This window comes from Mercenaria mercenaria, chromosome 2, assembly GCF_021730395.1.
Source record: "Mercenaria mercenaria strain notata chromosome 2, MADL_Memer_1, whole genome shotgun sequence".
Classification (NCBI taxonomy): Eukaryota; Metazoa; Mollusca; class Bivalvia; order Venerida; family Veneridae; genus Mercenaria; species Mercenaria mercenaria.
The window spans coordinates 46223971-46239217 of record NC_069362.1 but is presented as its reverse complement, the minus strand read 5'-3'; the positions used below and the strand labels follow the sequence as shown (position 1 = coordinate 46239217).

General features: G+C 34.8%; 1 protein-coding gene across 1 annotated transcript in view; it reads right to left on the bottom strand.

Annotated features, from left to right (window-relative positions):
- LOC128555093 (ATPase family AAA domain-containing protein 5-like) overlaps positions 1-15247 on the bottom strand; it is a 46380-nt gene that overhangs the window by 30689 nt on the left and 444 nt on the right. Inside the window, exons 2-5 of the mRNA XM_053536501.1 lie at positions 5620-5684; positions 2128-4706; positions 1486-1552; positions 417-873 (exon numbers count right to left, since the gene is read on the bottom strand). Of these exons, the coding sequence (XP_053392476.1) occupies positions 417-873; positions 1486-1552; positions 2128-4706; positions 5620-5652 (3136 nt within the window). The 5' untranslated portion in view covers positions 5653-5684. The remainder of the gene's footprint in view (positions 1-416; positions 874-1485; positions 1553-2127; positions 4707-5619; positions 5685-15247) is intronic.

Below are 15247 nucleotides of genomic sequence, written 5' to 3'. Positions count from 1 at the left end.
ACTATAACCAGTCCCTCCATAATTTCCAACTCCTTCACAACAGCAGGTAACAAACATATGTAAATACTTTACTGATGTTACCCATTGCTACTTTTCGTCACACTTTAAGCAAAGTATCATGTACTGACTCTATGGAACTGTTCAAGTTCATCAATGTTTACTCTTTAAACAGCAAAATTTTCCAAGTAATAACCAGGGTATGCTAATCTTGTCTCAATGCTAAGCTTTAAGGTTGATACATTTTTAACTGACTTTTTTTTTACTATCAATGAAAAGCGGAAATTTCATGAACAGTTTTTGCCAAAATTATAAAAGGAAATAAACATCTTTTTTATTCATGTATCCCAAATGATAAAATGTTTTGACATCACAGTCATGATACCAAAAACAGAATCAGTTGTTACCATCTAGAGTACCTGTTTTCTTCGAAGGTGTTCTACTTTTACATGGGCTACCAATCTTCTTCTTCACACCATCTTTCTTTGGTGTACTTTTATTATCCGCAATATCCGTATCTGCAGCTTTCTTTGGAAGCTCCCCTATTACTTTCTTTGACCCCTTTGGACGTCCCCTTTTCTTTACTTTCTTTACACCATCTCCCTCATCCTCAGAAGAGGAAATTACAATATTTTCCAGGGAAACCTCTTCCATGGATGCCATAACCCTGCCTTCTAGTCTAGAACTTCTGCGAGTCACCGAATCTTCAGACGAATTAGATTCATTTCTCTTCTTTAGGTCCTTTTTCTGCTTCTTCGATTCTTTCTGTTTCTTCAGGCTAAATGTTTCTTTGTCTTTATTCATCTTATGCTTTTTACGCTTTCCTCTTTTAGCTTTTTCCAATAGAGCAAGGGCCGTAGTTTGCTTCACTGTAGGCTACAAGGAAACAAATGAGCTGCACCTTGAGAAAACCAACATAGTGCATATGCGACCAGCATGGATCCAGACAAGCCTGCGCATCCGCGCAGTCTGTTCAGGATCCATGCTGTTCGCCAAGTTTCTCTAATTGCACTAGGCTTTGAAACCGAACAGCATGGATCCTGACGAATCTGCGTGGATGCGCAGGCTGGTCTGCATCCATGCTGGTTGCAAATGCACTATGTTGGTTTTCTCATGGAGCAGCTCAAATTTTCTTTCCTTTTTTTTTTTTATTCATGGTTAACCAAATCTATCATGCAATGACAGCACATTATTGATATCAATTAGTATGCAATTACAATTACAAATTAAGAAGGCTTTCATTTAAAACTTTGTCAAAACCGTATTATGCTGAGACCAGTATTTTCTTAGATACAAATAAACATGAAAAGCCTGCAGCCATAACTTGCAATCAATCTATTAATGGACTATAAAAAAATTTGCTTTTGGTAAATTTGGTTTTCACAAGTCTAAACATTAATGCAACAAGATTCAATAAATTTAAGTTAAATTCTAAGTAAATCTTGTTGTTTCAGTACACTAAAACTGATATATCAAATTAACTGTTACCTTGAGTTTTCTAACATTTAAACTAGACTTTTCAATATCTTCACCACTGCTGCTACTCTTTGGATACCTGGAAAACAATAACACACTTTTTATGCAAATAAAATGTCTATACAAAATCATAGAGGTGAAAAATAACTAAAAATATTCTAGCAAACACACAGAGATAGGCGATTTAACAACTTTAGAGTTCATAAATATTAACCTGAAAATATCACTGAATGTGACTGAACTGCAAACAGCAATGGTTACAAAGCCATCAAAATTTTATCAGAAAAATGAAATTTGGTCGGAATCAGAACAAGAGCTGTCCGTAAGACAGCCAAAGCTTGACTGTTCAATTTTTTTTCCCAGAAGCAGGAATGTTACTCTAAATGTTAAAATATCTATGGAGTTTCAATCCAGTTTCTGCATTAGTTTTTGTGATAGTAACTTGCACGCGAAACTTGAACTAGGATTTCTAAGTCCAAACTGGGGCATAATTTAGCCAAAATACACGTCACAGTTATAGGACTTGATGCTATCACCTAGTTTTATGCAAAACTTCTACAAAGGAGTGACATCGATGCAGACACTAGAGTGAGTAGAATAGCTTGGACTATTCTTTGAATAGGCCAGCTAAAAATGTACTTTATATATGCTCACCTTTTAAGCTTAATTTTGATGGGAGTCTTCTTATCTGCATCCATCTGGAAGGCCTCGACTTTGTACCGCTTTCTAAGTGACCTTCGTCTATCTCCGCTATCTGCCGATTCTGATCCCTCTTCCTCATGTTCCTCAAGTTTTCTCTTTGCTTTTCTTTTCTTAACATTTTCTGGTGTAGCAAAGACTGAATTGTCGGTTGTATCTAGGTCTATAGTGTCTTTTCTTGACTTTCGCCCACGTTTTGGTTTTTCTGCTTTTTTCATGTCTACCTCACATTCTCTGTGTTTCTCAATTTGATCAGATGTTGCACATTTTTTATTTGTTTTGTCCTTTGAGTCTTCTTCATCTGAATTTATAACTGGCTTTGAAACTGTAAGACCTGATTTACCGAAACTTAGAGTAGCCTGAGTTTTCTTTATAGAAAATAAGCTGTTATTTGGCACATCAGTTTTGATAACTTCTGATTGTGACTCTGGTACCGTTTTTTCAACATCAATTGTTTCCACATCCAATTCAACTTCCACTTCCTTTTTACTTTCTATTATTTCACATTCCTTATCTTGCTCAGTTTCATTTGTAACTTTAGTTGGTTTTGTTAATTTTGAAGTTTTAGCCTTTCTAGTCTTTTTCGAATGTACTTTTCCAGTTTTTTTGTTAACCTTTTCTCTGTCTGGTGTTGAAGTCATTACTGTAAAGAATTTTTTAATATTACTTTTTTCTGAGATCGTGTCAAGTTCAGGAATATCTTCATCAGGTTTCCCAGAGCTATTAACGTTTTCTTCAGGAACTGCATCCTCTTCAGCACTAGACTCAGACACGTTTTCAGTGTCAGATTCACACAAGTCAACACTGTCACCAGCATTTGCTTTTTCCATTAACTGCAGGTATTCAGTGTAAGACATTTCTTTCGTCTCAGCATGATCTTCCTTCTTTTCCTGCATCTGTGAATTCTTACAATCCAAAGTCTCTGTAAAGTGTTTGTAAGATAACTGATTTGAATCCCCTGGTACAGAAACTCCTACTACTTTTTTCTTTGGTCTGCCTCTTTTAGATTTTATGCTATCATTTTTCAACTGTTTAGCATCCTCTTTAATGTTGCTCTCTTTCTGACTTCCATCGTTTACATCTTTTTTAACTACCTTAACAATACTTCTCCTTGTCGCTTTCTTACCATTTTCATTACATGTTTCTATACTTCTTTTATCCTGTTCACATTCAGCAGAAAGCAAATGTTTGTCATTCTCTTCAACAATTTCATTCTCTACTATATTCATTTCTGCCTTTTCAGAATTATCTTCTGACACCGCAATTTCAAGAACTTCCTTTTCCTGTTTTCCTTTTGTCTTGTTATGTTTATGCTTCTTTCTATGTTTCTTTTTATTTTTGTCTTCAGATTCAGCAGACTGAATCTCTTTCAATAAGTTAAGCATGTCTTTTCCTTTCAATGCACCTTTCTTGGACTTTCTTTTCTCACTTTTCATCTGTTCCCCTTGTTTTTCTTTCTGTACTGTATTTTCAACCTTTTCCACTAATTCTTCTTCAGCCTCTTTCGAAAATTTATGAACTGCATTTGAAGATTCAGATTTCAAATTTTTCACCTTTTTATATTCAGCACTTTTCTTTATTTTCTTTGTCTTTTCTTGCTTACTAGTGCCATGTTTTTCTACAGATTTTTCTTTTGTATCTTCCATACTATTTGTTGCTTCAGATATTTTATCACTGTTTTCAATTTTGGTAAGTATCATTTCTCCTGCTTTACAAGCATTACCTGAAGATATTTTACTAGCAACTTTATCTTCATTATCCTTCAGCCCAGTTTCCTCCTTTTTATCAGTGAAGTCATCCATTCCTATTTTACAAGGTGCTTCAACATCATCAACATCCATTTCACATTCTTCACCACTTTCTATTTTCTCAACTTCTTCGTTTTCTTCTGTTGCTTTTACACCTTGGCCACAATTTGTTTTTCCTTCCTGACCACTACCACCAATTTTTGGAATTTCTTTCACTGATTCAACACCAGGCACGTCATTGCTTTCAGTTTCTACTTCTTTGCTGTCTATACTTAGTAGATTGCTTGAACTAGAATCTGATAAAAGTATTACAGAATCAGAAAGCTTGTCATCTGGCCTTTTTTCCTTTGATTTTCTATTCTTTTTGCGCTTCTTATCCTTTTTTGCTTCAACAGCATCACTGTCATTTTGAGAGTGTTTGAGTTGTAGTCCAGTGTTACTGTCATCATTACTACTTTCTGAACCTCTTTGTTTCTTCTTTGACTTTGATTTACTTTCCCCTTTTTCAGTTTTGGTTCCATTATCATCAACCACTTCATTATTTTCTTTGTCGCTGTTAGTTGGGGTAGTTACTTCAGTGCCATTGACAATTACATCATCTACAATTGCCACTACATTGTCTTCTAACCTCCCTTCATCTTCTTGGCCAGACTTCCCAAAGAATTGTAACAGACTTTTCTGTCTCTGCTTTTCCACTTGCTTCTCAGGAGTTTTGAAGAAATCGGAAATCTTTCGGTTGTTCTTCCTTGCGTGCTCATCTAAGAAATCTTTCTTCTTCTTGGCAGACTAGGAAATAATACATGTAATACTATACATACTTTATAAACCTCTCATTTACTATTTAGTATAGCCTGAAAAAACTGAAAGTCCAGTGTTTTTTGAAAATTGATTTGGGAATGGGACTGGGCCGTAAATACAACTGGAAAACAAGTGTTATAAAACATCTAAATAGGGTCTTTTTTCTTCATTCAACACACATTAGAGTTTACTGAAATTAATGAATAACAGTCATAACTTTAAGATAGTCCTATTAACGATCTTATAAATGACAAAAAAAAAATGTCAATGCATTTTCAGACAAGCATTTCCCAGTAAAGTTGTGAAAATTTTCTTTCATGTGTTTTTTAGGGAATTTTTACTTTAAAATTGGATAATAGTCTACTTTTTCCATTAGGATTGGAGCGAGATTTCAGCCCCAAAAACACACTGCATGCAAATATGACATGTTAATTAGCAATAAAAACAACCCAAGACTGAACAAGTACTTCAATCTGCTATAGATTTTCCATGAAATCTTATTACCTAAAAATTTAAAAGGTTAGTATCTTACAATATTTAATTTTTTTATTATTTTTAGAAAGTTTGTAAAGTTACACGGAATTCTGAAAGACCTTTTAAGTCATTTTAAGATTTTTTAAATTTATTGAATAAGATAAGATTTCACAAATGCAGAAAATCTAATAACGTAAAACTGTTTGTTAAAGCTCTTCCAAAAACAAGATTTTTAATATCAAACTACCATTTACAAATATGAATGAAATTCTTCAAAAATAGATATTTCATAAAATTAGGTCATACTTTTTCAATCTATACCAAAAGCAGAATTAAAATGTAGAAAAGTTAATTTTTTATTAAATTAATGGAATTAATACTCAACACATTTAATCTTAATACCATAAAACAATATCCAAATGGTTACCTTTGTCAAAGACTCTGTCTCTAGGATTTCCATGTTGTAACTGTCACTGACCTCTTAACAACATTCTGAAAATACAATACAATTTAAAATATCATCAATTCGTTAAAAAACAAAGAGCTACATATATATATTATCAATATATCATATATTTTCTGAACCTGATATCCAAGACCTAATTAGCACTTTTAACAGCTTGTGTCTATCTAGAAACATATTTACACCTACAGGTCTGTCAGTAAATGGATGCCACATTTCTTCCAATAATCACTAGGGAATGCCGCAAAATGTACATCACATACAAAGGGCAGTCTCATCAACTAGATGTGTGTTTGGATGGTCATCTTTGTTCTCTGTTAGCAATGCAAGACTTTAGTAAACTTTTATGTGGCCCTTTAGACCAGACTTAAAGATATCTTTGTTTCCCCTCCCACGACCCATGCCAGTAAGAGTTGGGTAGGTAGGTAGGTGAAAGATTATTTTTATTGAAAATATTCGATTTTAAAAGGTAGTTATATAGTAATACAAGAGCACCATCGCTTGTCTGCAAGTGCTGGACAATATGTAGGAAAAGAGATATAGTTCAGATTTTCTATTAAAGGACAAAAAGGGCCATAAATCTGACAAACTGCAGGTTAGAATTATGGTTCTTGGTATACTTACTGATATCTAATGACTTTAAGTGTGCAAAGTATAAAAGCTGTAGCTCTTACCACTATAGTTTTTGAGAAAAGGTGACCTAAACAAAAATTTTAACAATGATATTTTAAAAAAATTATCCAAAAAGTACAAGAAGGGTCATAATTCTGACAAAAAGCAAACCTGTTACCTATAGTTCTTGGCCTACCTAGTGCCCTAATGATGATAAACAAGTGCACAAAGTTTCAAAGATGTAGCTCTAATAGTTTTTGAGAAAAGGTGGATCAAAACAAAAATTTTAACAACACTGTTGAATTAAGTAAAAACAATACCTCACAGATTTTTTTTAACAAGAGGGTCATGATGACCCTGAATTGCTCATCTGAGTATATTGAACCACATGTTTCAACTGGCAAACTGATGCTAAAATATTAGAAAGTAGATCAGTAGGTCCAGGCCTTTTTTTCATCAATTTGGGAATCCAACCAACACCGGTGGAATTGGGAAAATGCTCTCGGAAATTGTCTTAATTGGGACAATTTGCAAATTACCAAAATCTACATTAATGTGTTTTTGTGTGAAATATTAATGAATTGCATTTCAGTAATTGTTCAACAGTATTATAATTTACCTAAATATACATACAAATTAGCAAAACTATCTTAAAACAGCAAAAACCCTAAAAGGTATAATCATTTGGGAATTTTAAATTCAACTTTGAGAAAAAAAAACGCTTTTTTGCATTGGGATTACCTCCTTTTACCGGAGGTAGATTTATAGGGAAAAAAAGCCCTGTACGGTAAGTTAAAATGTAAAAATTTATAACTGAAAGTGAAACTAGAGCAGTCTTTTTTCCGTCATAATAGGGCAGGGCTTAAGCTAGGCTAAGATTTTAGGGAGAAGTCACTTCTCCCTCAGGTAAGATTAGGGAGAAGTGGAGAGATTTTAGGGAGAAGTGGCGGGATTTTAGGGAAAACGTGGAAAGATTTTAACACCATGACATGCAAGCTTAAAAAGGAACTAAATATGCTTAATATAACGTTACTATTTTTATTATTCCCTGTCTTTTTTACAAAGTCTATTAATTTAAAGGAAATAACAAATTCACTGAAAATGTCAGTGATTGTGTTTTCTTATCATTTTTAACCTTGTGAATCTAATGTGATTATATAAACTGCAAATTCAAGTTTTTTTTCACTCTTGCAATGATTGTCCAAACCAAGAAAACCCTTTAAATATGAATACAATTAAAATTTTTTTTAATCCATATCCGCAAAAAAAAAAATAAATCAAGCTCCCAGTGCTAATGCACTCAAAGTAACAAGTATGTGAATTAAATACATGTCAACAGCGGTGACATCACTATGACATCACACTGAATACACGTCTTCTTTGATCTGCTGGTGTCTCTTTGATAGGCTAGCTGGTGTCGGTACACATTAAAAGAAACAGTTGTCAAACAGGTTTAACCCAGTTTCTGATGGCAGGTGTCAAAAATTTGTGTAAATTTCAGTTAGGTTAATATTTTAGTCACAGAAAGTGTCAGTGATAATATTATGTTTCTAAAGTTTGGGTTTTGAAAAATACGAGTAAAATTAAGTGGATTTAAGGAAATTATTCGAGCCAGACACGGTAAGATACAATCATACTTTCTAAAGGTCAAAAAGAATGTGTAAGCTTATGTAATATAAATCCCTACTGCTTTGTTTATCAACAGTCAGTTTACAAAACAAGTGGCACCTTCGCACTTCTCCGTAATCTGAAGTAGGCGGAGCTTAAATTATGCCATCGTGTATTCCAGTCAAGTGTCAACAGGCCGATAGCGGATAACTGGAGGAGTGTGGATAATAAAATCGGGCGACTTGAATATCGCTTTGATGTTGGATTAGAGCGAAGTGGGGAGCTACAAAGCGACTATTTCGCTCAAGTCGCTCCCTAGCTCAAGCCCTGTAGGGGCCATTAATAGGCCCCTTCCCCTAAGAAAATTTCTTTTAAATCATGCAGTTTTCCCCAAAAATTGACTTTACATCAGGATCTTTATTCCCCTTTGCCTAAATATCGAGCTATTTTTCCCCAAATCACAGGCCTGGGCCCCTTCCCCTCCTGGTAAAACAAAACCCTGTAGAGATAGAAAGAGTATGCGTTTTGGATGCATCAGATTATGCACTTTTTTATATTTTTCATTAAAATTAAAAAGCCCCATTGAATTAGAAATCCTCCATTAATTCCTGGGCCGACCACTGGACTTCTCCAAGAAATCTAACCCTACTAGCTTAAGCTCTGAATCAACATTTCTTCCCCACTAAATGTCAGACAAAATTAAATTTTTATTCAGCCTGTAATAGTGCATTCTATATATATATATGCCTGTTTCTAGTCGATTCGAGCTTTCTCATTGATTCGAGCCCTTGTGTTTGAGTAAAATTCATGCTCGTGTAGCATGTTCTTCCATTAGAAACATGTGTCATTTACATTTTATTTTAAAATGCCTTGGAAAATATAGTCATGAATCCACTGAAACATTAATTACGGTACCTGTTTTAATATTTTGCATCGAAAATTGCTTATTTCAAAAGGAAATTACACAGTGAGTAATACTGTGAGCCCAAAGTTTGAAATTAAAAGCATCCTGAGCATATTTAGACTGTTGTAACGAGTGAACAAGAATTCAATCTTGATAAAAATTTGCTTTTAATATGGAAATAGACTGTGCAAACATTAACACTGATTGACCTACAAACAAAGGGCTCGAATCGATGAGAAAGTTTTAAAATGACGTGGAGTTTGACCTCCTTCAGTCTCATGCAAAAAAAGTACATATAGAAGATGATAACATTGTAATTCTTAACATCCATTGTTAAATGCAAATATTTTTGTAACAACAAACAAAACTTATTTAACTGAACAGGTTTACAAATATATGCACACCCCTAAAAGATTTAAGAGGCTCGGATCAAGGAGAAAGCAGCATAATTATATTAACTGTGATTTTTTTTTTGCTATAAACAAGTCTTTTCTCTGCGGCTTTCTTTGCTGGCGCCATCTCGTCAGTTGTTAGTTTTAACATAGATGCAGAGTGTCAGGGTCATCTAAATGCTCCATTCTAGCAATGCTTTCAACTTTACGGTGATTGCAAGCGTTTCAGCGTAGAGTGTTTGCTGAATGGAAGTGTCTTGGGGTACGGATCCGTACCTCTAGAATCTGATTCTAGAGGTACTGATCCGTACCTCTAGACAAGCCTGTTCGGGTTTTTCTAGCGGTACGGACCTCCTTTTTCTAGATATGTACGGTTATATATATCTTAATTTTTGTTGAAAATGACATAAAAAAATAAGACTTAACCAGTGTTCACTGAAAACTTGGATCTAAATGGTTTACAGATACCAGCGTTCACCCGATTGTTTACCTTCTCTTTCAAAACCTAAATAACCGAGGAACTCCAAATGAATACACTGTTACGTGCCGATAAGTTTGTTGTAAAATAAACTGTTGATAACAGATAGTGAGTGCTTGTAACCCTTAAATGAACTCTATTTGAAATTCAGCAGAATAAATTAAGCATAATAATATGCACCTATTTATTTTGTTATTTAACAAGATATAATGTAATCGGCATGGAACTGATTGTTTAATAATCAATGAACTGACATAAAGTAAAAGAAACTGTTTGTGAAAACGTCCCTTGTATCTCGTAACGGCTACCAAATGTGTGGAAAACATAAATACCCTAAGGGTTAATTATCATTAAAACTAGTTTTTTCCCTAGATATTTAACTTTTTTTGTTTAATCTTAGTATCTTTTTTTCTGCCAGTTCGAATCCTTATGATTTATTCGGTGTTCCTCGGTTATTTACGTTTCGAAAGAAAATGTAACAAATCGGGTGAACGTTGCAGGGGTTCCATTTGACCCGGGACCCCGGGTCCGGACCCGGGAGATTTTCAAAAGACGCCCAAAGGACCCGGCAGAATACTTGCCTGTGCGTCCTTCGGGACCCGGGGGCATTTTCCTTTGATAATCCTTTCTCTTATCATTAATTTCCTTCGGTAAAACTATTTCCACGTGTATTCAAAATAAACACTCGCGGTCATGCCCTCCTGCCTTTCTGCCTTTGATCTCTGCTAAATCCCGACCTTTCTCCTGTAGACATGCCTCGCTGATTTTTTTATCAGCAAGTTACGTCACGGCGAGTGCACATAGGTAACAAGAATAACTGAAGTGTTGAAATTAATTGATAAAGCGAATCCTGTGTACTGTCAAAAAAGGCGCCAATTATTAAATTATCGTAAGCAGCTGATTACCGAGCATGTGAAAAGTGCCCTGCAAGATTTTTTCATGCTAACTTTAATAAATTAGACCATTGTTCAGTGATCATATCGTAATTTCAACAAGAAACTTCACAAATTTTGATGAATTTCGAAAGCAAAAATAAGTTTAGAATGTCCGTTCACGGGTCTAATTACACCCGATGTCATATGCATATTTCCAAAATTCCTTAAAAAAACTGACTTTCAATGCAGTTTTTAATGATAAGCAGCAACATTAATTGGGGAACTATCGATGATTTAGCTAAGTTTGCCAAGTAAACTGAGCAAAAGTACTTTCCGATGACATTTTGAAAGGGTACCAGTATCCGGATAGTACATTTTGGATACATTTTTATAGAGTGTTATAGCACTGTTCTGTTATTAAAAATGAAATATTGAAGAAAAACCTAATCAAAATAACATGAATTTTGATAAATATTAGTTTACAATATGAGACTATATGACCTGAAACTGACATTTTTATTATGCTGTAACATGATCTTGGGTTTATTGTTTTCTTAGGTAAAGATTTACGTATTACTGAATAAAAAATATAGTCAATTATATGGACGTGTTGGGACAGGACTCCTGTATTTTGGAAAAGGACCCTTCAAAATTTGAGTCCAAGGGTCCTGGGACTCTTGGGTTTTCGGGTCTAGTGGAACCCCTGCGTTGTAATCTGTAAACCATTTAGATCCAAGTTTAAGGTGAATTCTGATGAATTGTTATTAGTTATTTCATTTTTAACAAAATTTGAAATGTAAATGACCCTTAATCTCTAGAAAATCGGAGGTCCGTACCCAGGCCTTTTTTTCCCTATGAAGTTACCTCCGGTAAACGGAGGCATTCCCAATCCAAAAAAGTATGTTTTTTTCCCAACTGAAACGTAAGAAATTCCCAAATGGAAGCTAGAGCTCTACTTTACTCTTAAATATTTATTTTCGATACTGTTTATAAATTTTATATCCGGGATTCCGTGTGTTATTATTTTTAACTCGCTGACATCATATCCGATTATCGCATAGAGCACGCCATCCTCCGCGCAGAGTTGTCATTCCTTACACTCGACTTAATGTAATGCGCCGTGTCAATCTTTTTGCTACCATCCGATGTTTGTTTATTGTTTTTCCAAGGATAATATTTGAATTGTTCGAAAGCATTTTAATCACTTACGACGTACAGTAACCCAGGGGTCACGCTGTCGATCGCCACTTGAGCCATTTGCGACAAAAAATTAAATGTGGCTCCGAAATTTTCTAATTGGCGAAAATGGCCCGAAGCTATGTCTGTCTGCAAAACTACGAATATTGCCAGTTTTACGAACCAAAAGGTGTGAAAAATCGATAATCTGTGTAGACACAACATCCGTTATTGAAAGGGAGGGAGCCAATTTACAATTCTTTTATTTGATCAGGCAGTTAATTGGCGATAATTAGATTATTGAATAACAAACTGGATAATTATAATCTTCATTTTGTGCATTTGATACGATTTTATGAGCAGTCGGCCGTTAGACAAATTTTCTATGATTGCCGAGGGTTAGTTTGGGCAAACACAAATAAAAATGCTTTAGACAAGCAGAAATTGTAAGTATTGAATAGCTATGATGATCAAATATTTAATTCTAACTTACGTTTTCCGAATTTGTCACCCGTTTTCGCGACCGTGATTTTCGGATATTTCTGTCATTTCTGACGAGATTTTTTAGTGCAATCTTAATAAAAAGCCAATAAAAAATCTACATTTAAGAAAAATGTGACAAATGTTGCAAAAGGAGCTCTTATTTTGAAGTAATTTTCGAGAATAAAACATGCGAAGGCATCGAACCCCACCCACTTATAGGCAATGTGCAAAATAAGACACTGTTTTTTTTTAAACATTTTTTTTTTCTTTTTTGACATCTTTATTTTAACTGTGATTTTCAGAATGTTTTATTAAATGACAGATGTTTATAAAAATGATAATTTTAGAAATTAACACAAACTGATTTTCTAAACAGCTTTTTAAAGGGTTACTAAGAAATATCTAATAACTACATTAATTTCTCGAGTAGTATGAGTACTTTGGTACATATAATGTAGTCCTACAAGAACGTCAATGCTATGCACTTCGCCGCTGTTGGCCTCATAATTTTATCTTCGGAAAAAGCAGTGGCTCAGAGAAAAAAAATCCCAGTGTGACCCCTGGTAACCGGTAAAGCTATACCGCACGCCAATGACCGACCATTATGACCAAATATAATTATCTGTACATAAACACATGGTTCCGGTTCAAGGTCAAGTAAACAATCGTCATAGTATTCATACCGCATAAGTCAAAACATGCCTTCGCACAATTTCAAATACTATTCAAAGAAAATAAATAAAAGAACAGCATATGTAAGTAAAAAGATAGACATTTTATTTAAGCAAGCAAAGCTAGGTCAGAATACCCCACCCTCAAACACCAAAGGTGAGACAACCCCATCCCAAAACAAGAGCTGTCCGTAAGACAGCCAAGCTCGACTATTCGAAATATTGTCACAGAAGCAGGAAATTATTACCCAAAATGTTAAATATCGAAAGAGTTTTAAGTTCGAAACGCGACATAATTTGACCATAATGCATATCAGAGTTATGGGACTTGATGCTATCAACCAGTTTAATAACCCCGAAGAAAGATATTCAATTCCATATCTGCATTAGTTTCGGAGATAGTAACTTGCACGCAAAACTTTAACCAGAATTTTCTAAGTCCAAAAGGGGGCATAATTTGCTCAAAATACATGTTAAGAGTTATGGAACTTGACCCAGTGAGGTTGGTAACTGACCTAGAAAAAGAATAAATAAGTTTCAAAGCTATATGCCTTTTGGTAATAGCTGTATGTACTTGCACGCAAAACTTTAACCAGGATTTTCTAAGTCCAAAAGGGGGCATAATGTGCCCAAAATACATGTCAGAGTTATGGGACTTGATTCTATCAACTAGTTTTATAACCCCGAAGACACATGTGAAGTTTCAATTTAATATCTGCATTAGTTTTGGAGATAGTTACTTGCATGTAAAACTTTAACCAGGATTTTCTAAGTCCAAAAGGGGGCATAATTTGCTCAAAATACATATCAGAGTTATGGGACTTGACCCAGTGAGGTAGGTAATTGATCTAGAAAAAGAAAAAATAAGTTTCAAATCAATATGCCTTTTAGTAATAGCTGTATGTACTTGCACGCAAAACTTAACCAGGATTTTCTAAGTCCAAAAGGGGGCATAATTTGCTCAAAATACATGTCAGAGTTACGGGACTTGAGCCAATGAGGTAGGTAATTGATCTAGAAAAAGAAAAAATAAGTTTCAAATCAATATGCCTTTTAGTAATAGCTGTATGTACTTGCACGCAAAACTTTAACCAGAATTTTCTAAGTCCAAAAGGGGGCATAATTTGGCCAAAATACATGTCAGAGTTATGGGACTTGACCCAGTGAGGTAGGTAATTGATCTAGAAAAAGAAAAAATAAGTTTCAAATCTATATGCCTTTTAGTAATAGCTGTATGTACTTGCACGCAAAACTTTAACCAAAATTTTCTAAGTACAAAAGGGGGCATAATTTGGCCAAAATGAAGGTCAGAGTTATGGGACTTGGTGCTATCAACTAGTTTTATAACCCCGAAGACACATGTGAAGTTTCAATTCAATACCTGCATTAGTTTTGGAGATAGTAACTTGCATGTAAAACTTTAACCAGAATTTTCTAAGTCCAAAAGGGGGCATAATTTGCTCAAAATACATGTTAGAGTTATGGAACTTGACCCAGTGAGGTTGGTAATTGACCTAGAAAAAGAATAAATAAGTTTCAAAGCTATATGCCTTTAAATGATAGCTGTATGTACTTGCATGCAAAAACTTAACCAAGGTGTGACGCCGACGCCAGGGTGAGTAGAATAGCTAGACTATTCTTCGAATAGTCGAGCTAAAAATGAAAGTGAAGTTTCAGTTGATTTCTCTGTTACACCTGAAAAAGCCCCTCTTATTTCTAAGGATGCTGAAGGAGACTCTCCTATTTCTCAGTCTGTGGATGCTGCAAGCACTTCTGACAGAAGGCCACCAAACAAAATATCCGTCAAGTATGAGCTAATGTACAACTGGTTGTATTACGGTGCTAATAAAGGGGGCTACTGCTGTAAAGTATGTGAACTGTTCTGCTCTTTCAGTCCTGGGGTGACTAATAAAGCATTTATTGATGGCAAGAGTTTAAGTGACCACCCTGAGCAGAAATTTTCAACCCACGACAAGTCTAACTAAATTAAAAATAAACCAGTAGCTGCATACAAGTGTTTTTTTTTATTATATATAGAGTATTCAATCTTTTGAAAAATTCCCAATTTAAGCAATTCACAACGCATTTTTCCCAATTCCACCGGTGTTGGTGGCAATCCCAAAATGATGGAAAAAAGGCCTGGTACCCCTAAAAAACCCCTAACAGGCTTGTCTAGAGGTACGGATCCGTACCTCTAGAACCAGATTCTAGAGGTACGGATCCGTACCCCTCTAGAGACACTTCCTTGCTGAATACTTCTCCAGTATGAACATGCTGAAGAGTACTAAATAACCTGGCTTAGTACCGTACCAGAATGTCTGGTTTCGACCTCTATCACTACAGATGATGTGCATTTTTTACATATGCATTATAACGCTGTTTTTTGAACATGT